We start from the raw sequence: 23,722 nt of genomic DNA, 5'->3' as shown, positions 1-23,722 counted from the left end.
TTTGTAGTTTTAATAAAATTAGATTGAAAATGGTTTAAATATTAAATGAAAAAAAATTTAAAAATAATTACTGCAAAATTTTAAACCTAATCAGCTTTAAGTAAATTTGCATTTGTTAAATAAATATATCCAATTAGAAAATACTAGATGTGGCGCCATCTATCAGATATATTATGTGTACAACTGATACGGCATTATTGAGCACTACGAAATTTGAAATAAAAATCTGAGCCGATTTCAACATGCGCTGCATTTGGTTTCATTGTGTGTAGTCTCAGTTTATATTTTACACGCGTTTATATACACACAGTTTATATTTTACACTTGGGGAAGTGACATTATTATAAGTAATTTTTAAGAAATTTTATTATTTCATGAGCTTTGCCGGCCACAAAGTTCGTACAAGATTATACCAACAGTAGCAACATAAAAGCAATAGAGATTTACATATACCAACAATCAATATGAAGCAAAATAGAATCGCGTCATATCAGCGTAACATGAAAGTGCAGACCTACGACCAGCTGGAGTCCGACATGGAGAACGCTCAGAAGACGGTCGAACGCAAACTGAACTATTTGTCCGAATCGACGGTCAACATGCGAGCAATCCGAAGACGCGGCCAACGGTCCAGCGACGGAAGCAGCGGCGGCCTGCACAGGCGCGGCAAGCAAGGCAACAAAAGATCTTCACAATCCAAATTAAAAGACGACACGTCTACCATTTCACGCCAAAAAACGGGTGCCGTACAAAGTGAGTAATTCTTGGTAGCATAGAGACTTAACGTATTCCATTAGGAAGAAGAATAATAATAAATTCTGGCTTGTTTTGCCTTCAGCTTTCATACAGACGCCACGTCGCAATGGTCTATCCCCTCGTGATGATCTCGAAGAAGAGGAGGAGAATGATGCGCTAAAATTGGCGCGCTCGATGCGCGGTATTCTACAGGAGGAATACGAACGTCAGTTGGGCAACGAATCCCATCGACGCAGCCAGATGAGCATCAAGCATATGCATAAGCCCACATATAGCTGTAGCTCGTGCGGCGCCATTTTTCACATTAAGTCGCTGCTTGGGGCACATCGTCGCACCCACGATGATGACTTTAAGGTGCGATTTCGGGGACGTCGTCTGAGGGAGAGCACCACAGCACTGACGGCCATTCCACCCGGCAAACAGTGCAAGTTCTGTGATCGCATCTTCGATCTGGAGCGGGCATTGCGAATCCATCAGCTCTGCCACTGCAACAAGATAACACCGCAGCAGCGCCGCAAGCTGGGCTATACGGATCTCGCTCACGAGAAGAAGAACGCGCCGTTGCCGAACTTTCAGCGGATGAGCAAGCAGTGCTTGCCGTTGCACACCGTGCCCGATCCCAATATGCCGTATGTGGCCCTTGGCCCTGCTGCATTGAAGATGATCGAACAGGAGCAGCAGATGAAGGCTAAGAGGCGCTCCACCAAATACACTGTCAAGGTGGCTGGTCCAATGGGACGTTGGCGTTGAAACGGCCTGAAGAGGGAATCCAACCAAAAACAAAAAACGAATCATAGCAACAACAACAGCAACAACATTAAGAAGAACAAGAATAACAATAACAACAACGACACAACAACACAAAATGACACGAAACGAAACAAACTGGAACACAATAGATAACACAATGGACAAGAGGAGGAACACGAACACACATTCGCTTTGCAATTGGAGTACCCAAAAAAAAAAAAAAGTTGGCGTTAAAGTGAACAGTTCGCCTTGCATATAGGAATCAATATTTTGCATCTGCATCTGCTACAAATTAAAGGCAAATTTTAGTGTGAAACCGTTATGTTTATCCATTTATGTGCTTATTATGCTATTGACGGCTGGCTCAGCAGCTCCAGCTGTTTTCGATCAAAAACAACAATGCAACAGCTGTTTATCAAGCTTGGGTTAAGTTTTAGCTTTGCTCTCTCCCTCACGCACACACACATACACACAGACGAGAGACAGAGAGAAGGCTTGCACATGCGTGTGTCCAGTGCAGAACTATACTGAGTCGGCAGGCGGGCTTAGCTTTGCGCTAAGCGCAGATAGCTGCAAAGTTGTACAGATCATACACGCATACACGCAAAAATGCCTAGAGGCCTGAGTGCGCGCGCGTGTGTGTGCCTATGTGTGTATTACTGTTATTGCTTTTGGTAGTTTCATTTTCATTTTTTCCGCAATCTCACAATTTGAAACTAGTGAGCGTAAGAGCGACTCTCTGCAAATATTATTGCGAAGAGCAGGTATTTGTGTGCATGTGTGTGTGTGTGTGGGTGTTTGGCTGTGTGTAAACTGTGTTGGCTCTTTCGATAAAGAACAGTTAGTTACTTAAAAAATATAGAAGTGCATGCATGTGTTTGCGCACATAAAACCAAAATAAAACACATATCGAATCGAATGGAATCGAAACAAAGTTGTAATGCGGCGCCTCACTTCGTCCAAGCACATCAGTCGAGGCTAAGCGCGACAAGTGCTCAGTTAGCTCGCTCCCTCTAACGGCAACTGAGAATATTTGCAGTCGGCGCATTTATAAAGCGGCTCCTCCAACGCGACATTGTTAGTGCAGATTTTTTTTTTTATTTACCATTTTACATTTGCATAATTTGCTTGTGAATTGCATAAATTATTTACTAATTTTGGTTTATATTTTTTGTTATGTTTTTGCTTTTGTTTTTTTTGTTTTTTGCTTTTAGTTTTCAGTGTTTTAGTAATTTGTGAGGAGCTAAAATAATTCTACAAAATGAGGTAAGTGTTATATGATTCCATTAATTGTCATCATCATTGGCTCTATCAATAGAATTCATAGAACTTTACTATCCAATCCCAAAGACTGCTCAGCTGTATCATTACAGTTACTATTTATACCTATATACATATGTCCATATACATACATATGGACGTACATCTGTATGTGTAGATGAATCAATCCATTTCCAGTCGATTAGTCGATTCGACTTTAATGTTAATGAGAAAAAAAATTATAAATGTACATATGCGAAAATGTTGTATTTTAAGTGCAGCTTTTTATTATTTTTTTTTTTTTATATTAGCCATAGCTGGAAAATTCAGTGCGCCAAAGTTCAATCGTTATCGATTTTCGATCCATAACGAGACAGTTTCCACTTCATAGTTCTTTCCTCTGCCAGAGGTATAAGTTTTAATTGCTTTTACCTTTCTGTTTGTCTTGTCAACACTATTGGCTGTCTCGCACTTTAACATCCACACACACATACACACACAAAAACTACATCAAGTATATCATCATAAGTGTATCAGAACCAACAACAACAAAAGATGATTGAAACGCAAACAGAACTTGACAATCATATATGGTATTTGCACGATACACGTATCATAGTCAATCACAGTTCTCTTGCTGGCTAATACCCTGTAATTGTGAGAATGACAAATCATCAAAAATTATTTATAAACATATGTACATACATATATGCATATGTGAGGGAGATTTATTGTGAAAGTTGCTTTTAGTTTTTGTTTGATTGTTTGTTTGTTTTCTGAACTAAGAGATTTCAGATAATCCACACCATAATTATTCAATATTAATAAAATATGAGCAATTCGTTAAACAATAGCTTTCTCTGTAGCTTATATAAGAGTTCATTTCAATAAATATGTGAGCTATGCGTCTATATATATAGTTAGGAGTTCACATATCTAAGCACATTGCTTTATAGACGGCGACTTCAACATGTACAGGGTAGCGCATAGTCTAATAACGTCAAATACAGCACTACCTGTTAATTAGAAGTAATATGTAACTAAAAATTTGTTGAAATGTGAGCAAGATTTCAGAATTCCTTTTGAGCCGGCAGCTAGTTAAAGCAAGAGAGAAACAGGGAGAGGAAGAGAGAGAGAGGGAGAGAGAGAGAGAGAGTGAGAGAGGGAGAATTATAATAGGTAAATAGTATAGCTATAAGAAAGAAAGGTGTTATCTGAGGAGCACGGCAAGTATATTTAAGAGTTTTTAACAGAGCGCCTTTAACTTATCGCCATGTCGTAATTGTAATTAGACAGTTTTATGGGCCATGTTATGGGATACCATCTCTATATATTATATACCAGATATATTCAGGTGGTCAAAGTGCAACCTTCGCAATTTACAATGTGCTAGAAATATTTGCAAAATGGGATTATTGCGCCGCTTAAGCGAATGCTAAATAAAGGCATTTATGGATATATGTTAGGTGCTGCCTCCGATAAGATGAAGATAACGGCCAACAATTAAGTGTAAAATAGTCTTTTATCGTTTTATAATGGCTAACGGTAACAAAGTAATTGCCGCTAAAACGCTTAAGAATGTTTGAGCTAACATATATCGATAATTTGTTCTTACTCCAATTCACTTCCACTTCGGGAAATAAGTAATTGACTAATTTATTAGACTGGACTGCCGGATACCTTTTATTTGGTGCAGATAAAGAACAATATTAATCTTAGAACTATTGTATAATATACATTAAATGGAGAAGCTAATTATCGTTTCTTATCTCTATCCAAATATCGATACCTTTACTTTATTATTTTTATTGCTTCCTGCCGTTTAGATAATCTACGGATTCTATTTAACTCGATTTTCCTCGAATAGCCTTTGAGAGTCTAGTTGCTTAGGCTGTAGATCTATTAATTGATTATGCAAATGTGTTTATCGATTACTATCGATTTCTAATTATTGTGATTAATATTATATTATTATCTAAATATTCAGGATATTTATTGACAATGCTATTTCATTACTATTTATTGAACGTGCTGTACTCTGAGTTATTTCCGATTTTTTTTTTTGTGATTTTTTGTAAATGCAATTTTTTACCTCTGACATTGATACACGTAGCTGGTGGCAAAGCAATTTTGTTGTTCAAAACAAAACGCTTGAATAAATTGGAGAATAAAAAAACCAAGAAAAAATGAATAAAAAATAATTACAGCTGAAATCACAAATTACGAATAATAATAATTCATTCTTTGGTTAAAAACTTTCAATTATACGCAGTCAGACTGAGAGAGAGAGAGAGAGAGAGAGAGAGTAAGAGAGACACATAGAAAGGGAGAACCGCAACGGAGAGCACAAAGCCAAGCTGGCTCTCCTATAAATAGATATAAAGTTTAGGTCAGAAATTAGAAGAGATCATCTAATACTACGGTATCATTATAAATAATATATAACTGCGAAAATCACTTCTCTAAACGCAAAGATATTATGTATGTATATATACGAGCTTATATATTTCTGAATGAGCTACATAATCTCTGAGTACCCTACGCTCTGGAGTTGGGCAAATGCATACATTTACATAGTACCTTATGGGTGCCCTACAGCCTATAATACCCTTACCAGCTAATTTATCAAAATAAACAACAGAAAAAGTACCTAGTGTAACTATTTGCTGGGCTCCCTCCCATTTTTATAACGGGTATTTCCGCTAGTTATTACAAAAAGCCCTATGATTCAGAATGCATTTCAAATAATAAATTATATTTTTATTTAAATCAATTTTGCTATTGCGAATCTCTTAATCTAGATCTTTAAATAAATGTTGACGATTTTCGTTATGTATCCGAGACCCATTTGTAGCGCTCTACATAGATACGTGACGTCTACCTCTTCCAATCCCAGTCCCAGTGTTCATAGCATAAAACAAACATTCGCTAATTGCGTGTTAAATATTTACATTGGCAATAAAATAAAAACAGTTGAAATTTAAAGTCTGTTTTCTTAATACTAGAATAAAAAGCTAGGGGATTATTTATATTGATGAATATAAATAAAAATTCATATGCATATATTAAATTCACATTTTGAAATATGGTTTCTTTAAGCTCTCTTTTGGTACTACGAAAATGGGTGGCATTCCTTGACTCATATAAGTAGCTTTAGTACTATTTAGCTATATATATCTGCTCTCTGAGAGAACAAAGATAAGTCTACAGGAATGTCATATATACATATATGTATATGTATATTTCGACATTTAACGATTGATAAATTTTGATCAAATAGCAGCGCCGGCCACTAATAAAAGCGGCTACCGTTGAACTACCGAATGATCGTAAAACCTGCCAAATATCATTGATATGGCTCAGTATAACTAGGTAATACCTACCCGATGATATGCATAAAATATAGCCCTCGATCCTAATCGGCAAAGAGATTTCATCAGAGCTTATGCCAATGACAGGGCAAAAATCTTTAGTTGGAGTTCGAATTTTAACCACGTACCTCGAGGCACTTGAAGCGCTCGAAATTAATAGACTTATGATTTACCATCGAGCACTTGGGATTTAGTCGCGTGCTCTACATCTACGCCTTAGTCTACGTCATCAGAAATTGGTAAACAAAGAATCAAAATTGAACAGTCACGAGTGTCATCGACTGATAGATACCCTGTGAATAGGTTCTGATTGAATTGAATGGATATTTCTGTACTTATATAGCTACAATATAATATATATCTCAGCTTAACATATATCCTAACGGTTAACAGCATAAATCTGATCAATATGAATATATATACACATATATTATACATATTTATATTTGAGATAAAGTTAGGATTTGATATTTCTAGATTTTAAAGCAAGGATAGCTAAATTCAATATCGTTATTCATTATATTCAATAAGCATCCATCTAGTTCCATATATAATAACAAACAATGAACCCTTGAGCGCTATCAGAAACGTAATCATTAAAATAATTATAGGGTATAAAAAATCGCCGTTAATTATGGAAAATTGCTAGTTAATGGCATTGTCGAGCCTCACAGCAGAAATACGTATCTTTACGATAGGCCATATATGTCGCCAGAAATATACTCATACAATATATGTTAGCTGATAAGCGAGGCATACCGAATGACTAGACAGAGCCGAAGAATATGAAATGTCATGGTACTTGAGAGACATATCGGAATTCTTTTGAAATACATAAGTAAATCTAGTTATACTCTTAAGTGCATAAAGTATTAAGTGTATAATGCATATATCCATAAATAATTGCAATCGAGGATCAAGGTCGTCTCTAATTTTCAATTTGTCCAGCAATGATAAAGCTTATATACTCCAATAGCAATTTCTGAAGAACTCTGATTACCACATTGAGCGAGTTATTGATAGCTGATATATATACGAATATATAGCCTAAATTGTTGAATCAAAATCAAGTGTGGTCAGTTTATCAGGCCTTGAGATATCTAAATTATTCGATCAGGAATGCGCTCATAATAGTAATAGTCCAATATCCACATACCTAATCGAAGAATTTAGATATCTTAAGGTCTGAATAAATGACTACATTTGATTTTGATTGGACAATTTAGGCTATAATTAGCTAATGATTATAGCTCTAGACATAAACATCGATATCGGGAATGTCTCATTGAAAAAAAAGCGGAAATGTAATAACCGTGAAATTAATGGAAAATATATCGAATCGGAAATAGCAAAGGAGGTTTTTGTCTCTGTCTTTGCGATGCATATGGATTAGAAATATCCTGATGAGCACAAGGAACTCTGAGCTCTTCGTGAACTTCTTTGTTTGAGTGGAACAGCTGGTAGTGCCTCAGATAGAAATCACATAGGTCCATAATGGTTCTATTCTGATCTTGTAGACTTTTCTTTTTTGTAAAGATGTTACCTCAGACTTACATTAAGTTTTTTTTTTTTTTGTAAGGCTTTCAGGTTTGCCTTCTGAGTGTAAAGAATAGATAGCACTTCTATCAAGTATTTATGCTCTGTGTATTGGACTCAGTATGCTTGGAGCTTAAAAGTAACTGTCGATTCTAATATATTTATATATACATATATATCAATCAAAGGTCAAAAATACAAAAAAAAAAATAAAATAAAATAAAAATTATTGGGCCGATTGTATTCGCTGCGCCACTATATAAAGGGGTTGCAAAACAAATTTATATTACCACACATATATATGTATATATAAAAATATATAAGGAAATATAAAGAGAACAACGATAAGAATCAAACGTGGTTAGTCTAATCAGAGCCGTCGCACAGAACTTGGGCAATCAATGAAATCCCGGCTAATCCACTTGGAAAACCACTTCAATTGGGCGCCCGATTAATTGCCCACGATTTTTATATACACACACATACATATATATATATATATATATAGCTTTATATATATATATTGATCTATTCATATTCTATACATCATTTTCAGGCTGCTGTTGAATAAGAAGAGCCTTGTATGGCTATCGATCATCGCTCTAATGGTCACTGGTCTGACGCTTGGCCTTGTCTTCGGACTGAGATCGAGAGATACGCGGTATATTACGGGAGCCGTTGTCTCCAATGGCATCGGCTGCGCCGAGGTCGGTGGAAACATGTTGCAGGAGGGCGGCTCCGCGGTGGATGCGGCAATTGCGACGCTGCTCTGCGAGGGCATCATGTTGCCGCACTCAATGGGCATCGGCGGTGGGTTTGTGGCCACCATTTATACGCGGCGTACGCGTAAAGTGGAAACGGTCATTGCCCGCGAATCGGCCCCAGCTGCAGCCCACAAGGAGATGTTTGTCGGCCAGAAGGAGGTAACGGGCGCACTGGCGGGCGGTGTTCCCGGTGAAATACTTGGCTACTGGGAGATGCATCAGAAATATGGCCGCTTGCCGTGGAAGGATCTATTCCAGCCGTCCATTAAGATGGCGCGCGAGGGTCATGTGGTGTCGCGCTATCTGGCCGCGGCTATCAGCTCCAAGATCACACAAATCAAAAGCGATCCGGCACTGGCAAAAATGTTCCTCAACGAGAAGGGCGAGCCGTATGTGGAGCACGATTATATGAAGCGTCCCGCTTTGGCCAATACACTGGAGCGCATCGCCAACAATGGCGCCGGCGAGCTATACGATGGCGGCGAGACGGGCGTCAAGTTCGTTGAGGATATTAGAAAATTAGGCGGCATCATTACTTTAGAGGATCTTAAAAATTACAAGCAAGTATCAAAGTTCACAAGTGTACTAAAAGCAAAGAATTTCAAGACGGTAGAGAATCCAGATAGTCCAGATAAGTTATACGTTACAACATGGAATTTAAGCTAGGCCTTAGTTGGGTTTGGTTTGGCAGGATCTTATCAATTCTATGGTATCACAGTTCACAAGTGTCCTAAAAGCAAAGAATTTCAAGTTTAGTTTACGACGAAACCAGATAGTTCTTAAGTTATATGGGGATACATGGGACTTAAGCTAGGCCTTAGTTGGGCTTATATAGGCTAGATCTTGTTAATTCTATAGAAGTATATTTTCACAATTCCCCAGCTCTCTCATGGTGCAGTATTTGAAGTTAGTCACAAAAGTTCCAAAAAACTATCCATTGTTATTTACCACTATATCGTAATTGCGTTAGGCTTCAGCTGTGGCTACCAAGTCAATTTAATTTATTTAACGTGTATCACATCGTTTATTGCTGCGATGACTTAGCCAATGCAATGGTAAATGTGATTGTAGAGTCGCCTTATGCTTTGGGTTTTTTTTTTTTATGAAACGATGGGAGATAAGCCAGATTTATGGTCACATCTACCTAAAAGTGGATGACAGTTTAGTTAGTGTTGTATTTAGTGGAGCCTACGTTTAATTGCCTTATTTTGTGTTGTTTGTTCACAGGTGCCGTTGGGAGAGCGATGGGATCATATCGGCAAATGTTACGGGCGGCTTTACATTATATACAACACCATTGCCATCGAGCGGTCCGGTTTTGGCCTTTATATTGAACGTGATGAGCGAGCTGTATTCGGATAATGAGCCCATTTACTGGCAGCGCGTCATTGAGACCTTCAAGCATGCGTACGGGCAGCGCACGAATTTGGGTGACTATGAGAATGATCCGGAGTATGGCGATAGCATAAAGGCGCAGCTGGAGAAGTTGCTTGGTCACGAGCTGGTCGACACCGTGCGCTCCTTGATAAAGGATGACAAAACCTCGCAGGATTATATGTACTATGGCGCCAATTTCACCGTGGAGCCTGATCACGGCACCGCCCACATGAATGTGCTGGCCAGCAATGGCGACGCCATATCCATAACTAGTACCATCAATACCTAGTGAGTATTAAATGCAATTGGGCATATTAAATTAATTTTGAAAGACTAACGATTCCTATTTTTTTTTCGTTGTCTGGCAGCTTTGGCGCCAAAGTGGCATCACCACAAACGGGCATCATATTGAACGATGAGATGGATGACTTCTCAACCCCAGGCGTTATCAACAGCTTTGGTGTGCCCTCCTCGCCCGCCAACTACATTTATCCACACAAACGGCCCATGTCCTCCATGAATCCTTCCATTATTGTCGATGAAAATGGCGATGTGCGCATGCTAGTCGGCGCTGCTGGCGGCACCAAAATCACAACTAGCGTGGCAACGGTACGTATTGATAGTTATATGTGATTTTATATGGGAGGATAACAGGAATGTTCTTATACATATATGATCAACTTTAGCCAGCTTAACAATCTAATTGTTTTAGGACAGCTATCTTAATAAACACAGTAGATTGGCCAATTACTTTGATATCGATAATTAATTTGGTATTTTTTAGGTTATCATGAAATATCTCATACGTCGCGAGTCAATGGCGCAGGCTGTGAATAACGGTCGACTGCATCATCAGCTGATACCCATGCAAATAGATTATGAGGAAGACGTGGACGCTGAGGTCATAGAATATTTGCGAGGAGCTGGACACGCGATGAATGATCATGCCGGCGATGGTGGCTTTGCTGCAGTAACGGCAATTGGGGCGCTGCATGAGCCGGAACCTTTCTATGATCGCCGTCGAGTTGGCAGTGTTATGACCATCACTAATACAAATAAGATGAATCATTGAATTGGTTCGCAAATGTGACTGCCATCATGTTTCATCGGCGATTCGCCACTTTTAATTTTTGAACTCTCATTATAGGAATATGTGTATTCGTAGGAAACAGTCATTGTAATTAATATGATCTATCTGTACATTTGTACATATGTATAATTGTATCTTTTAAAATTGTTGTTATGTATTAAATGATGTAAATATATATAACTGCTCGAATATTGCAACGTCTTCGGCAAAGCAATATTAAAATAACATTTGGCGCGTATTTTTTAAATAGTAAATTTTTAACATAGAATCACGTAACATATGTAAACGTAACGTCGCGTTGTTCGATGCGCAAACATCGGCAATGTTAGCGCAAAAATGAGCAAGGAAACGTAAGCTTCGTAACGAATTCATTGTGTGGCGTTGTTTGTTTGTTAGTATATTTTGTGTGCCGATTAACGATAACAGCCGGCATTTATTGTGTATCGCCTCCGCCAGTTGGCGCTGAAGTGCTCTAGGTGCCACCTGATGTGCTAGAAAACGTCAAACGCGTGGCAGTTCCGCATACTGCAACAATTTTTTTTGTTTACGTTTACACTGCAGTTATTGCTGCATTGCATTTGCATTTGTTGCGGTCGTGTTGCATATTGTAAGCAGCAGCAGCAGTATTAAAAACCAATTCGCATCGAACAGTAATTGCTTTCAACTGGCATTTAAGAGTGTTCAGTGGCTGTGTTCATTTATCATTAACGCTGATTGCCTTTTGATCAACGCTTTCGCAGCGAATGCTCACCTGCTCACACACACGCACACAAACACACTAACATTCAGTTGCTTTCAGGCTCATACACATAGAAGCATACTCGCAGACTCGTACATTGACATCGCATCTGAAATCAAAAATTCTTAAGCGGCCGCTAGCTGCTGCTGGGCTAATTGCTGTTCGGCGTTTTCTTACGATTTGGGTTTACATTGTTGTCGCGTAGCTGCTGCTGATACTGCGACGACTACGTCGACGCCGACGTTGACGTTGACGCCAACACCAACACAGAGATACGTCGACACGTCAACACAAAACTCGAATTTGACTTGCAATTGGCTTTGGCGTTGGCATTGGCATTGGCATTGACAATTCAAAGTAGAGTGAACCCATCGAAATTGTATTGTGAATCACAATTGGGGCAAGATGCGCGTGAGTAATATACGCAGCGGCCGCATCTGCCGCATGGCATTGTGCCTGCTGGTCATCTTGCCGCTGCTCTATCTGCTGGCCAACTGGAGCGATCACCACAAGCGCGTCCAAGAGGCGTATCACACGCGCTTCGGCGGACCCAAGTTCAGTCATCAGCGTCTCGAGAATCGGCCACGGGAGGTGCCCACGCTAGTGGAGGGTGAGTAGACAAAGAAAGGGGCACAAATGGCCAGCGATGATATCATATGTTGGCAGCCTTGCTGTTTGCTCTAGCCAATTATTCAAATACAACTGGTCTGGGCAGCGTCGTATTATTCTAATACGTCTGCATTTGATAAGTGTGATCGAATTGTTAATATTATTTTTGTTGTCTGTATTATCTTTGTTTACATCTGCGCTGCATTGTGTGCTCAAGTGTCGATCAGTTTTATTGGCCAACTGCTAACTGCCAACTGTTTGCTTTTGCAGGCCTGGGCAATTTCGAGCCCAGAGATCTGAAGCCACGCACCGGACCTGGCGAGAACGGAGAAGGTCACATTCTGTCGCCCGACAAGAAGAACGTGGCCGATGCCTCCGAAATGGAATATGGCATGAATATCGTCTGCTCGGATGAGATATCGATGCATCGTTCGGTGCGTGATACACGCCTTGAGGAGTGCAAACACTGGGACTATCCCTACGACCTGCCGCCGACCAGTGTCATCATTGTGTTCCACAACGAGGGCTTCTCCGTCCTGATGCGCACCGTGCACTCGGTGATCGATCGCTCGCCCAAGCACATGCTGCACGAGATCATTCTGGTGGACGATTTCTCGGACAAGGAGAATCTGCGTGGCAAACTGGACGAGTATGTCCTGCAGTTCAAGGGCCTGGTCAAGATCATACGCAATACGGAACGCGAGGGTCTCATACGAACACGCTCTCGTGGCGCCATGGAAGCTACAGGTGAGTGGCAGGAGCGCTATCTAGCTGGAGGGGTCTAATCTTATTTAATATGTATTCATCAAGCAGTACACTTAGTAGCCAAACGAATTTTTTCTGTAGCCGACTGAGCTATGCTAATTTCAAAACCTGTTTAATTAGTAAATTCTAAATTATTGGCCTTAGAATACGATTTATTGTGTAGACTTGCCTAAGGCCAACTAATAGAGGGAGAAGGAATGTTTTTTTTTTTTAACTAAACAGACTAAGCTAATGTTGTATGTGATAATTTTTTTTTTTAAAGTATATCTCCTCTATGCAATTCTCATGAATTTTAAAATGACTTAAGAGGGTACAAAAAACGAATATGGGCTAAGCACTCCATTAGTTGTAATTGGTTTTTTATTACCCTCTTCGCTCACATTTTGTTGCAGGTGAGCTTGGGCAATGTAAAGAGAATAATATTAGCTTAAAACAAATATGAATGAAGTTAATTTGGCAGTTAATAGTTACCTGTTAAGTAGAGCCTCTCTATGCAATTCTCATGAATTTAAATATGACTTAAGAGAGTAGAGAAAACGATTAATGGCCGAGCATTCCATTAGTTATAATTGCTTTATATCTCTCTCTCTCGCTCATAGTTGAATAAGTTCCAATGAATGTTTCCTTCAAACAAACATGAATGCAGTTAATTTGACATTCAATGGCTGCCTGTTAAGTAGAGCCCCTCTATGCAATTCTCATGCATTTAAATACGACTTAAGAGAGTAGAGAAAACAAATCATGGCTTTATATTGTATTTCCCTCTCGCTCACATTTGAATTTCGTTTGCAGGTGAGGTGATTGTCTTTCTGGATGCGCATTGTGAGGTGAATCTCAATTGGCTGCCACCGTTGCTGGCGCCCATCTATCGTGATCGCACCGTGATGACCGTGCCCATCATTGATGGCATCGATCACAAGACCTTCGAGTACCGTCCGGTCTATGGCAGCGACAATCATTTCCGCGGCATCTTCGAGTGGGGCATGCTGTACAAGGAGAACGAGGTGCCGCGCCGCGAGCAGCGTCGTCGTGCCCACAACTCTGAGCCGTATCGCAGTCCGACGCATGCGGGCGGACTCTTTGCGATTAATCGCGAGTATTTCCTGGAGCTGGGCGCCTACGATCCGGGCCTGCTTGTCTGGGGCGGCGAGAACTTTGAGCTGAGCTTCAAGATCTGGCAATGTGGCGGCAGCATCGAATGGGTGCCCTGCTCCCGCGTCGGCCATGTCTATCGCGGCTTTATGCCCTACAACTTTGGCAAGCTGGCGAGCAAGAAGAAGGGTCCATTGATTACCATCAACTACAAGCGCGTCATTGAGACCTGGTTCGATGACACACACAAGGAGTTCTTCTACACGCGTGAGCCGCTGGCGCGTTACCTGGACATGGGCGACATTTCCGAGCAGCTGGCGCTGAAGAAGCGCCTCAACTGCAAGTCCTTCCAGTGGTTCATGGACAACATTGCCTACGATGTGGTGGACAAATTCCCGGCTTTGCCAGCCAACTTGCATTGGGGCGAGCTGCGCTCGGTGGCCTCTGATGGCTGCCTGGACTCCATGGGCCACCAGCCGCCGGCCATAATGGGCCTCTCCTATTGCCATGGCGGTGGCAATAATCAGCTGGTGCGCCTGAATGCCGCTGGACAGCTGGGCGTTGGCGAACGTTGCGTGGAGGCCGATCGCCAGGGCATTAAGCTGGCCGTCTGCCGCTTGGGCACCGTCGACGGACCCTGGAGCTACAACGAACAGACCAAGCATCTGCTCCATCGCGTCCACAAAAAGTGCATGGCTCTGCATCCGACGACACAGCAACTCTCGCTGGGTCAGTGCGATGTGAACGATGGCTACCAGAAGTGGCTCTTCAAGGAGATACGTCCGCACTGGTAGGAGTGATCGGACGATTGAGGCAGCCAGGCGTCAAAGCAATATCTAACAAGGGTTTCAACGGGGTACGACCAACGAGTGGGCAGGCTGGGGTCTAAATGAGGGGAAAGGGGATTCAAAAAGGGGGGTTTCGGCGCCGTTTTTAGACACAAGGAATTTAGTGAAAATGAAACAAAATGGAATTGTTGTTGGTTTTAGCACGCACACACATACACACACATACACAAAGCATCAATGAATATATATGATGAGCATGGACAATTGGTAGAGTCAAACATTATCTCTTTGTGATTAAACATGATATTTAACAATGGAGCTGGAACACTTTGAGCCCCATTTATATATGTATTTTAGTAGAACAAAATTTAACTAATGTGTATTTGCTATAGCTTCTCATTCGTATACTAAGAAATTAATTCGTATTAAGTACAATATTTTATAAAATTTTCGTTGAGGTCGATTAGTTAAGGTAATTAGCCGATTGTCCAAATTAAATAATGCGTGTGCATGTCTGTGTGCGTGTCGGTGTGTGTTTGTGTGTGCGTGTACATTGTTGTTGAGCACAACGCATGCGAGTGAGTGAGAGCGGCGCTAGAGCGAGATAGCGTCAGCATTTTTGTATGCATAATGGTTTTAGCATGTGTGCGAGCAGAGCCGTTGCCGAAATGCAAGCGAGCGAATCATGTGCAATCTATATACATATATATATGAAATATATGAATATATTCGCATTATAGCCTTGCCAGGAAATTTTTTATGAATATCAGCAAACTTATTTGTAATATTATAGTGAATATGTATGCCTATTATAACTCCACGTAACTATGTATATCTCTATATATGTATTTATTATATACCTTGGTTAATTAACTATCTCTATCGCTGCCACATTCCATAAATTTTACTATAGAACCTAACCTAAATGCGACTTTGCCAATTAATAATTAGCATCTTTTTTATCATTTTTTTTTTTTAATGTACAAATCAAATTTTTATTTTGATTTTGTTTATTTTTTATCGAATGTATGTTACATACGACGTTTATAGATTGGAACTACCGAACACCCAATTTGTAGCACGCACATTTTTCTCGCAGTCGCTGTGTGTTTAATATGTAATTTATATTATACATTCATACACATGCGTATATACAATATATATATTGTCTAGGGTATATATACAAAATATACATACATTAATATTTACATTCAAATGTAACTAGAGTTATAAGTCTGAACATTGAATAGTAATACAAAAAAAGATTACAATAAAATAAAACGTTTTCTAAATATTGCATACTGACTCTGTTGACTACCGACATTTTACACTCTGTATATTTCCCTATCTGCTTCTCACTCTACTTCTCTCTGTCTTTTTTACTTTTTCGTCCCACTCTCCCAGTCCTTTCGCTCTCTTCTCTCTTCATTTTTTCTATTCCCTCTCCTTTCTTTTATCTACGCTCTCTATCACTTTCTCTGATTCTCTCTGTCTCACTATCCCTTCTTTTATCTCCCCTCTCTCTATCCCTCCGTCACTCTCGCGATGATTCTCCCTTTTTTTTCTTTCTCTCTCTCTCTCAGTCTGTGTCTCTTCCTTTTGAATCCTCCCCATTTTCTCTCATATCTCTCATCATTCTCTCTCCTTTATATCTCTCTATCCTCATCTGTTAATCTTTTCCAATATTTATATTATTTTGGAGTTTTAGTCTTATAGAGGCCTACATAATACAACAGTTTTCCTCAAATATCACGAGGTAGCGCATTGGAAAGTTCCGTAAGCGCAATCGAAATTGTTTACCCAATTCTAAATTTAACAAAGAGTGGATGAGTCAGGAATTGACGAATTGACAGATTGATCCATAACAATAGCGGTTATCTATGGCCGTTGACTAATCTTGTTTGTGAATTTGTGGCAGACGATTTGATTCGACTAGGTGGTTTTCAATTCCAGGGAAGTCCTCAAGGGTTCCGCTGTCGCCTCGATAGGCTTCTGCGAAATGGGCTGAAATTTAGAGCCGTCTTTAATTAGATATGAAGCTGGTGCTGGAATGCTATTGGAAGAGTTGGGCGCCTGTGATATACGCCATCATCCTATCACTAATTAGAAAGCTACTGTACCAGTGTCTGTCAAATTGTCAGGTGCTGTTTATGTTGTTTATGATTCGACGCTACTTATCACTCGCAAATGGGAAATGGGGAAGCGCTGGCGTTCATATTATTATTATTGTTTTCTCTTTCGCTTGCTACATGCTACATGTTGCCCCACGTCGCTATCGGCCGAGAGCGCAACGTAATATCGTTAAATTGTTCAATTTAATTGACTCGAAGTGACTGGGATGGGCCGGGAACACGTATTATGTAAGCAGCCATTGTTATGGAAAACACATGTCCGGAAGAGTTTTACCAAATGTTCATGCAGTTTGTTAAGAATATTTTCAAGGGATCAATGTTATGTTATATGTTATATATATATTATATACATGTCTATATTACACTGCTTATAAGCATGATCAAGCATTTTGCCATAACGATTTCTATATGTGTTTATACATTATTCCTATCTTTAAAGATATTAGGAATGGCTGATCTCTACCCTCTCCTGATATTATTAGAACAGATCACACTTAGGCAAAAAAGCGATAGCTCCGCTGCTCAATATTTTAATTTTAAGTTCGCTTCAGTAACATCATTTTGTAGATCCTTATGTTCCCAAAAAACATAATATAATAATATCTTCAATGAAAGATATGAAAAATTTTGAATAAAATATATAAAATAATATAAAATATTTATATAAATGCTTTGCTAATTTAGTTTATAATTAATCTATGAAATCTTATAATAATTTTAAATTAATTCTAAAATTTTTTATACTTTATATTTTCCGTTTTGTCTTTACCCTACGAATATATGCACTACCGGGCTTATAAAATAATCTTTACGCGGGTATGGGCTGTGGTCCCGAATTATTTACCCCATAGGCAATCCGAAAAAGATTTATGTATATACTTATATGCAAGCCAAGCTCACATATAACATCATATATCATTTATATCAGTCAAAATTGATAGACATTGGAATACTGCAAACCGTTTCAGCATGGAATTTATTTACAGCTTAATTTCGAAGCTGTTGCTATAGTTTAAAAATTGAAATAGAAGCAAAATATTTGATATCAGCTCTGGAATAGTCTAGATTGTAGTGCTAGAAGGGCATTCACAGAACGTGGGGCTATCAACGATTTGGATGTTCTTGTTGTTGTTGGCCAAAACATTGTCAATGGAAATTGTCAATTGGTGTGATAAGGGCCGCAGCAGCAGCAGCAGCAAACGTTAGGTACTGGGGGCGTGTGGCGTGAAATTCTATGAAACTGAAATCAAAGGCTTCCACTTAATTGGCGCTACTATAAATAATAAACAGTTTGCCATGAAAGAGCTCATTCAGCGATTACCATTCGCAGTAGTTGGAACTAATAAACCGAAAGAAATAAAACTCTCGCAAACTCTTTAGCAAACCCCAAAACAAAATGTGCAAATTGAGCCTGTTTCTGTTGTTGGCCATCTTCGGTTGCCTGGTGGCCGATAGTCTGGCGGGCGTGACACGCGACGCCGATGTACATCGCGATATTGTTGTGGTCAAGGATGTGCGCGATTTTGTCGCCCAGCATCCGGGCCTCAAGCTGCAGCGTATGGTGAAGCAGCCAGCCGCCAGGGCCACCACACGCAGCCTATCGGTTCGCTACACGCTCGGCGCACGGATCAATGGTAAGTGCGATAGTTCGAGCTGTGGCTATTAAGCGCCAGCTCCAGAAAGTATGCAGCGAATCTAATCCATCGATATCGACTTTCAGGCGACAGACTGGTCGCTCAGGGCGCCGACGTGTTCCACTATCAGGCACGCAAGGACGTCAGCCTGCAGATCACGTACCCGGAGTCGGGCGCCGGCTCGATAGTCACCTTTGTGGAGCTGATCTGCACCCAGGATAACAACGAGGGCAATGCCTATGTGGTCGCCGGCGGCATTGGCCAGCGCTTCATATCGATCGTGCTGGAGGCCAAGCAGACCAATGACTTCGCTTACCAGGCCCAGTACTTTGGTTCCGATTAAGCGAACCGACTCCTGAGTACTTGAGCCCTACTTTAAGTTTACTTCTTACTTTTTACTATTTTATTTTATTTTATTTTTTTTTAAAGAATATTTATATTATAACCTATTAATGAGTTACTAACCATAAATCGCATGCGCATTCAAGAGGGGGGCTTTCTTTTCACTTTTGGGAGCCTTCGTAAATATCTGTGGGCAGGCAAATAAATCGAAAACGCTCACGCGCTTCCCACTTCACAAAGGTATGCGAGATCATAAATTAGTGTTAAGCCCAGGGCGGCCGTACGGTTCGAGCGAATGGCTTCGACATTATCTAGACGAACATAAATGGACGTTTTATTTTGTTTCTTTTCGTTTTCCTTTGAATCGTAGCTCACGCGACTTGCAATAGTTCTAGTTTTTGTAGTGCCAAGATCAAGGAAAAAACTTATGACTGAGTCATAAAAATACTTCATCAATATATGGGGCCTATATATTTAGAGCAATTCTGTTGTCATTTAATTAAAATTGAGTTCTCTTAGGGGGCTTGGGACATATAATTCCTTCAGAGATAACCGAAACTTTCTCTGCCTTGTGCGCAAATGCAGAGAAATTTTATCGTTATCGATCATGCATCGAGTATTCGAGTCGTCAAATTTGACGTCTGCGGTATTACGTGTTAGAGTTACGGTTAATGTTATCAAGAAAGTTGCGGTATTTCTTAATTCCCAAGGGCCACACAGATATATCCAAAAATAATTTCCGTTATTTTGGATCAATTTATCAGTTACTATTTTCTTATATATATATATATGTATTCATATTCCGTTCTCATGCTTAACTGTTTACTTTTCGCACTGATAACACTGCGTTGAGCATGCACTACCGCAAGATACCCTGCAGCTGTAGCTGCCGTCAAATTTGATCTGTAAACAAGTTCTTAAATTTTGATAGCGCCTTTTTTTCGCAGCCATAAATGGAAAGCACGAAGGCAATTCGAGCACACTTAACTAGCTCGCTTAATATCATTTGTAGCTCGTTTTATGCGTATAGGGTAGCTCCATAAGTAATATCGCTAGGCCAACTCTCATTTCTCGAAGTGTCCGTGTTTATGAGATTGTTTGCTTATGTGCGCAAATACTATGTGTATCAAGGTTACGATTGCAAAATCAAATCGAATAAATACGATGCCAGCCTTACTGCTCATGTATTGATTTTTTTTTTTTTTTTTTTTTTTTTTAATCATCTAGAGCGCTAATTAAAATTCTCAGCACTAGGAAACAATCTAAACTAAACTAAACGCCCAGACATTTGTAATTTATGATTTTGATTATGGAACTATAAATAGAATTTATATTTTAATATTATATACATATATTGTTTAACCATCTATGTAGACCACTTCAGAAAATTTCGGGTATCAATAGATAATTGAGTATTTTTCGGCATTAAATTGTTAAATATTTGTTTTTTGTTTTCGTTATTATTTTTTGTGTTACTAACGGGCTGTCGTCAAATTATTTACTGCTTGTATTTGATGGACTTAGTGGGTTTGTATTCTTAGACCTGCTATCAGTTAAGCTGCAAAGATTTCGAACAAATTGGCATTTATATGCATAATATATCAATTTTTATATTTGTATATTTAGTCATATTAAATTTTATATTTGAATATGGCAATCGATTGTAAACTGATTTGTCGCCCTCTCAGCCAGATATTGTTAATGGACTAAAGCTCTTGAGTTTTGCTGATCTTCAGGCAGATCAGCTAGAAAATTGTTTGTACGAGCTTCAAGTTTTTTGTTTTCAGCTTCAACTTGCCTGATTGAGTGATAAGATACGTTTAAGGCTACGTCCACTGCGAGCTTGATGAATAAAAAAAAAAAAAAATAAATAAAAAAGACAGAGATATTCTAATATAGTCAAGTTAAAATAACAACTTAAGCTATAGAACGTTATAGAAGACAGAGACATGAAATGATTTCAAAATATTAAATACATTTTAACTAGATTAGGTTTCTTACATAGATGAATTGATTATATTTTCTGAGTTCTTTTACAACTCTGATCACTTTCTGCAGTTAACAATTTCAGCTATATTTTGTATATTGTCAAATTTCTTAAGAACTGCTGATTCATTTACGATCATCTTTGTCATCGGTGGACTATATAATGCTTGCACATACGGCTGTATACTTATCGTAGCTAGCGTTGGACTCTGCATGACAATTGGAAATTCATATTGCTGTCGCATTTCGATAAATATATCATGCACTATATAGTTAGCTGTTCATAATATTTGCTGTTGATTTTCGATAAGAGAAAGCGACGTCAGCTACCTGATCAAATGGTTTCAAGAGCCCAACACGGAGACGGAAGTTAAAGCCAGTCTCAAGTGATTTGGTAAATATTGTAGTAATATTCTAATATACATACGAGTCCCTGACGCTCTCTTGTTATCACATGCTCCAGCGATCAGGTGAACTTCTGAACACTGAACATTTGTTGATATATTGGGGAAATTGGGGCCACGCGCCGCACGTCGATTTGGGGCTAAACATTTTGATTGGCTAAATCCATTTGGTATTAGGGCATGTCTAAAATTACTAGCACTCAAGTGCTAGCCTATTTATAGAAACTGAGCAAATAATTGCCAATTAAAACTGAAAGAATACACAAAAAAAAAAAAAAAAAAAAAAAAGAAATAGGAGAAATAAAGCCAATAATGTGGAGCTATACGGCTTATCGTTCAGTCGTCGAGTTGCTGCCTTATCTAATGCTGACCGCCGATAAGAGTGTGTGGTATAAAAAGCCAGTGCTCAAAACAGTCGCCAATTAGATTGCAAAGAGCGCGGAGCCAACAAACCACAAACCGCAATTCACAAAAAAAAAAAAAAAAAATCAAAAACAAAAACAAATACAAAAACAAAAGCAAAAAGAAAATCCAATCCAAACTCAATTTTTTTTTTATCTTTCTCTCTTGCCTTTCTATGATATATGCTTTTCATATAATATTGTGTTGAGTTCGTTGTTTGCTGATATTTTGCATTGTTTCAAAATGCAGCAAGTGATTATTTTTTCGTTACTTTTGCTGAGCGCCTGCGCGCTCGCTGCGCCATCGCAGCAGCTGGAGCTACAATTACCACCGGATCCACAATCGCAGCGCGCCACCGATCTCGTCGTCACGCCCATCAAGCCTGTCACGAATGAGAATCGCTATACGACGCTCAATCCGGACGTTAAGCTGATCGCCCTCAATAAGGTGAAGCATGCCAAGGGCAACATGGTATTCAGCTCAGGCGAGCGTATATCAGGTAAGTTCAGGCTGATGGAAAACCTATGCAAAGCTCGCTAAATGGATTACTTTTGTCTCTTTACTCTTTCTCCCCTATTCGCTCGTCACTCGCTCATCTCCATTTACTCGTCGATCTCCACTCGCTACTCGCTACTCGTTGCTCGACTCTCCTACCCCGTTCGTTATTTATGGCTCCTCCTTTCTCCATCGTGATCCATTCATTCATCACTACCATTAGGCGACAAGCTGCTGGTCAACAACTATGATGACGAGAGCTTCACCACCGCCGTGGACGTCGAGGTGCTCATGTCCTATGCATCGAAAAGCGGCAGCGCCATCACCTTGACCAGCATCGAGATCTACGTGGACACAACGGCCGATGATGCGAGTGCCTATTTCACGGCCGGAGGCATTGGCAGCAGCGAGGCATCCATACTGCTGGCGTGCAATCAGACGCGCACCTTCTCATATGAAGCCGTCTTCTACGGTTACTAGACTAGAGAGCAAATTGAGAGCAAATAAAACAGCATCATCAACTTGGAACTGAACTGTGATCGCGATCGCCATCGTCAGCGCTAACACTAACGCTAATGCCATATCCCATCCCATTCTTCTCTCAGAGGGACAAGTATTATAGAGCTAAATTTGAATTAAAGCACATGAAACCAAATGAAGACAATTTACAGAAATTATCTTTAGTTACACTCACGACTCTTTCGATAAATATTTCTCTATATATATTGTATATTTGTATACCTTCTCTTTGACTCACTCATTCGGAAGCTTGAATATTTTTTTTATTGTTTTTTTTTTTTTTTTTTTTTTTTATTTTATATATATGTGTATATTGCATATACATATGTATGTGCGTAGATGTGTATGTATTTACTTCTGCTGATTTTGGTTTGCGTAGAGCAAAAAATATCTTTGGCTTATCGTACACACGCACACAAGCACAGATGCTTGTAGACGCTGTTGGGGTCTGACGTTTGGGTTTGTCCAATGTAGCCCCATTTAATTGAATTGGTCGTCCGTTATGCCGACCCTCTGCTTCCCTGCGCTACTTGATAAGGTGATGCAGATCGTGACACGTGGCGCCATTTACTGCGCGAATAATGCGTCAATTGAATTGTTTATCAATATTGTAAATTGCTTTCCCGCTTGGGGAAGACCCCTACGCAGATCATGTCAAGAATCGCTGTGGATACCCTGTATTAAAAGCAATAAATATAATCCGATACAATCTGCAACAGGCAATAAAACAACGATCCATCAACAGGGAGTTCCTGCTAATTGAAACTGTTTATGTCTTTCTTTGTCTTTATTAGGAAGTATCCGACTAGAAGATACTCAGCTGTATATACTTTACTCCATACATCAAGCGCCTGTATATAAATAAATCTCTCTGTTTGAGCTTTTAATTTTACGCATTCATGCAATAATAT

The 23,722-nt window shown here is 39.5% G+C and overlaps 5 protein-coding genes across 7 annotated transcripts; all 5 read left to right on the top strand.

Annotated features, from left to right (window-relative positions):
• Positions 1 to 229: 229 nt before the first annotated feature.
• Positions 230 to 1,822, top strand: LOC108619663 (uncharacterized). The gene is made up of 2 exons (XM_018016353.2): positions 230 to 753; positions 839 to 1,822. The coding sequence occupies exons 1-2, from the start codon at positions 465 to 467 to the stop codon at positions 1,504 to 1,506; spliced, it is 957 nt and encodes a 318-aa protein (XP_017871842.1). The 5' UTR covers positions 230 to 464; the 3' UTR covers positions 1,507 to 1,822.
• A 608-nt stretch (positions 1,823 to 2,430) lies between these two features.
• On the top strand, positions 2,431 to 11,129 carry Ggt-1 (gamma-glutamyl transpeptidase). 2 transcript variants are annotated; one of them, XM_018016347.2, is made up of 6 exons: positions 2,431 to 2,583; positions 2,721 to 2,772; positions 8,230 to 8,997; positions 9,665 to 10,102; positions 10,183 to 10,423; positions 10,599 to 11,129. In XM_018016347.2, the coding sequence occupies exons 2-6, from the start codon at positions 2,768 to 2,770 to the stop codon at positions 10,884 to 10,886; spliced, it is 1,740 nt and encodes a 579-aa protein (XP_017871836.1). In that variant the 5' UTR covers positions 2,431 to 2,583; positions 2,721 to 2,767; the 3' UTR covers positions 10,887 to 11,129. The 2 variants fall into 2 exon arrangements, with proteins under 2 accessions (XP_017871836.1, XP_089331448.1); XM_089475322.1 differs by lacking the exons at positions 2,431 to 2,583; positions 2,721 to 2,772 and adding an exon at positions 7,829 to 8,033.
• Positions 11,130 to 11,339: 210 nt separating this feature from the next.
• Pgant7 (N-acetylgalactosaminyltransferase 7) lies at positions 11,340 to 16,196 on the top strand. 2 transcript variants are annotated; one of them, XM_089475321.1, is made up of 4 exons: positions 11,340 to 11,511; positions 11,849 to 12,253; positions 12,523 to 12,999; positions 13,810 to 16,196. In XM_089475321.1, exons 2-4 carry the CDS (start codon positions 12,049 to 12,051, stop codon positions 14,901 to 14,903), a joined length of 1,776 nt encoding a protein of 591 aa, XP_089331447.1. In that variant the 5' UTR covers positions 11,340 to 11,511; positions 11,849 to 12,048; the 3' UTR covers positions 14,904 to 16,196. The 2 variants fall into 2 exon arrangements, with proteins under 2 accessions (XP_089331447.1, XP_089331446.1); XM_089475320.1 differs by having other exon boundaries at positions 11,704 to 12,253.
• Positions 16,197 to 18,325: 2,129 nt separating this feature from the next.
• LOC108619664 (uncharacterized) lies at positions 18,326 to 19,150 on the top strand. Its single transcript, XM_018016355.2, has 2 exons — positions 18,326 to 18,663; positions 18,750 to 19,150. The coding sequence occupies exons 1-2, from the start codon at positions 18,426 to 18,428 to the stop codon at positions 19,004 to 19,006; spliced, it is 495 nt and encodes a 164-aa protein (XP_017871844.1). The 5' UTR covers positions 18,326 to 18,425; the 3' UTR covers positions 19,007 to 19,150.
• Positions 19,151 to 21,795: 2,645 nt separating this feature from the next.
• Positions 21,796 to 22,956, top strand: LOC108618354 (uncharacterized). The gene is made up of 2 exons (XM_018014325.2): positions 21,796 to 22,296; positions 22,516 to 22,956. Exons 1-2 carry the CDS (start codon positions 22,041 to 22,043, stop codon positions 22,770 to 22,772), a joined length of 513 nt encoding a protein of 170 aa, XP_017869814.1. The 5' UTR covers positions 21,796 to 22,040; the 3' UTR covers positions 22,773 to 22,956.
• Positions 22,957 to 23,722: the final 766 nt, after the last annotated feature.

This window comes from Drosophila arizonae, chromosome X, assembly GCF_054131065.1.
Source record: "Drosophila arizonae isolate 15081-1271.41 chromosome X, UAZ_ARI_1.0, whole genome shotgun sequence".
Taxonomy (NCBI): domain Eukaryota; kingdom Metazoa; phylum Arthropoda; class Insecta; order Diptera; family Drosophilidae; genus Drosophila; species Drosophila arizonae.
The sequence above is the reverse complement of the archived record's forward strand: the minus strand, read 5'-3'. Positions and strand labels throughout refer to the sequence as shown.

Excerpts from the sequence above, each read along its gene's own strand:
- Pgant7 (XM_089475321.1), top strand. The coding sequence starts at position 12,049 with ATGCGCGTGAGTAATATACGCAGCGGCCGCATCTGCCGCATGGCATTG. Across the intron at positions 12,254-12,522 it reads GGTGCCCACGCTAGTGGAGG|GCCTGGGCAATTTCGAGCCC; the intron begins GTGAGTAGACAA and ends TTGCTTTTGCAG. Across the intron at positions 13,000-13,809 it reads TGGCGCCATGGAAGCTACAG|GTGAGGTGATTGTCTTTCTG; the intron begins GTGAGTGGCAGG and ends TTTCGTTTGCAG.
- LOC108618354 (XM_018014325.2), top strand. The coding sequence starts at position 22,041 with ATGCAGCAAGTGATTATTTTTTCGTTACTTTTGCTGAGCGCCTGCGCG. Across the intron at positions 22,297-22,515 it reads CTCAGGCGAGCGTATATCAG|GCGACAAGCTGCTGGTCAAC; the intron begins GTAAGTTCAGGC and ends CACTACCATTAG.
- Ggt-1 (XM_018016347.2), top strand. Across the intron at positions 8,998-9,664 it reads GAGGATCTTAAAAATTACAA|GTGCCGTTGGGAGAGCGATG; the intron begins GCAAGTATCAAA and ends GTTTGTTCACAG. Across the intron at positions 10,424-10,598 it reads TCACAACTAGCGTGGCAACG|GTTATCATGAAATATCTCAT; the intron begins GTACGTATTGAT and ends GGTATTTTTTAG.
- LOC108619663 (XM_018016353.2), top strand. The coding sequence starts at position 465 with ATGAAGCAAAATAGAATCGCGTCATATCAGCGTAACATGAAAGTGCAG. Across the intron at positions 754-838 it reads AAAAACGGGTGCCGTACAAA|CTTTCATACAGACGCCACGT; the intron begins GTGAGTAATTCT and ends TTTTGCCTTCAG.
- LOC108619664 (XM_018016355.2), top strand. The coding sequence starts at position 18,426 with ATGTGCAAATTGAGCCTGTTTCTGTTGTTGGCCATCTTCGGTTGCCTG. Across the intron at positions 18,664-18,749 it reads GCTCGGCGCACGGATCAATG|GCGACAGACTGGTCGCTCAG; the intron begins GTAAGTGCGATA and ends ATCGACTTTCAG.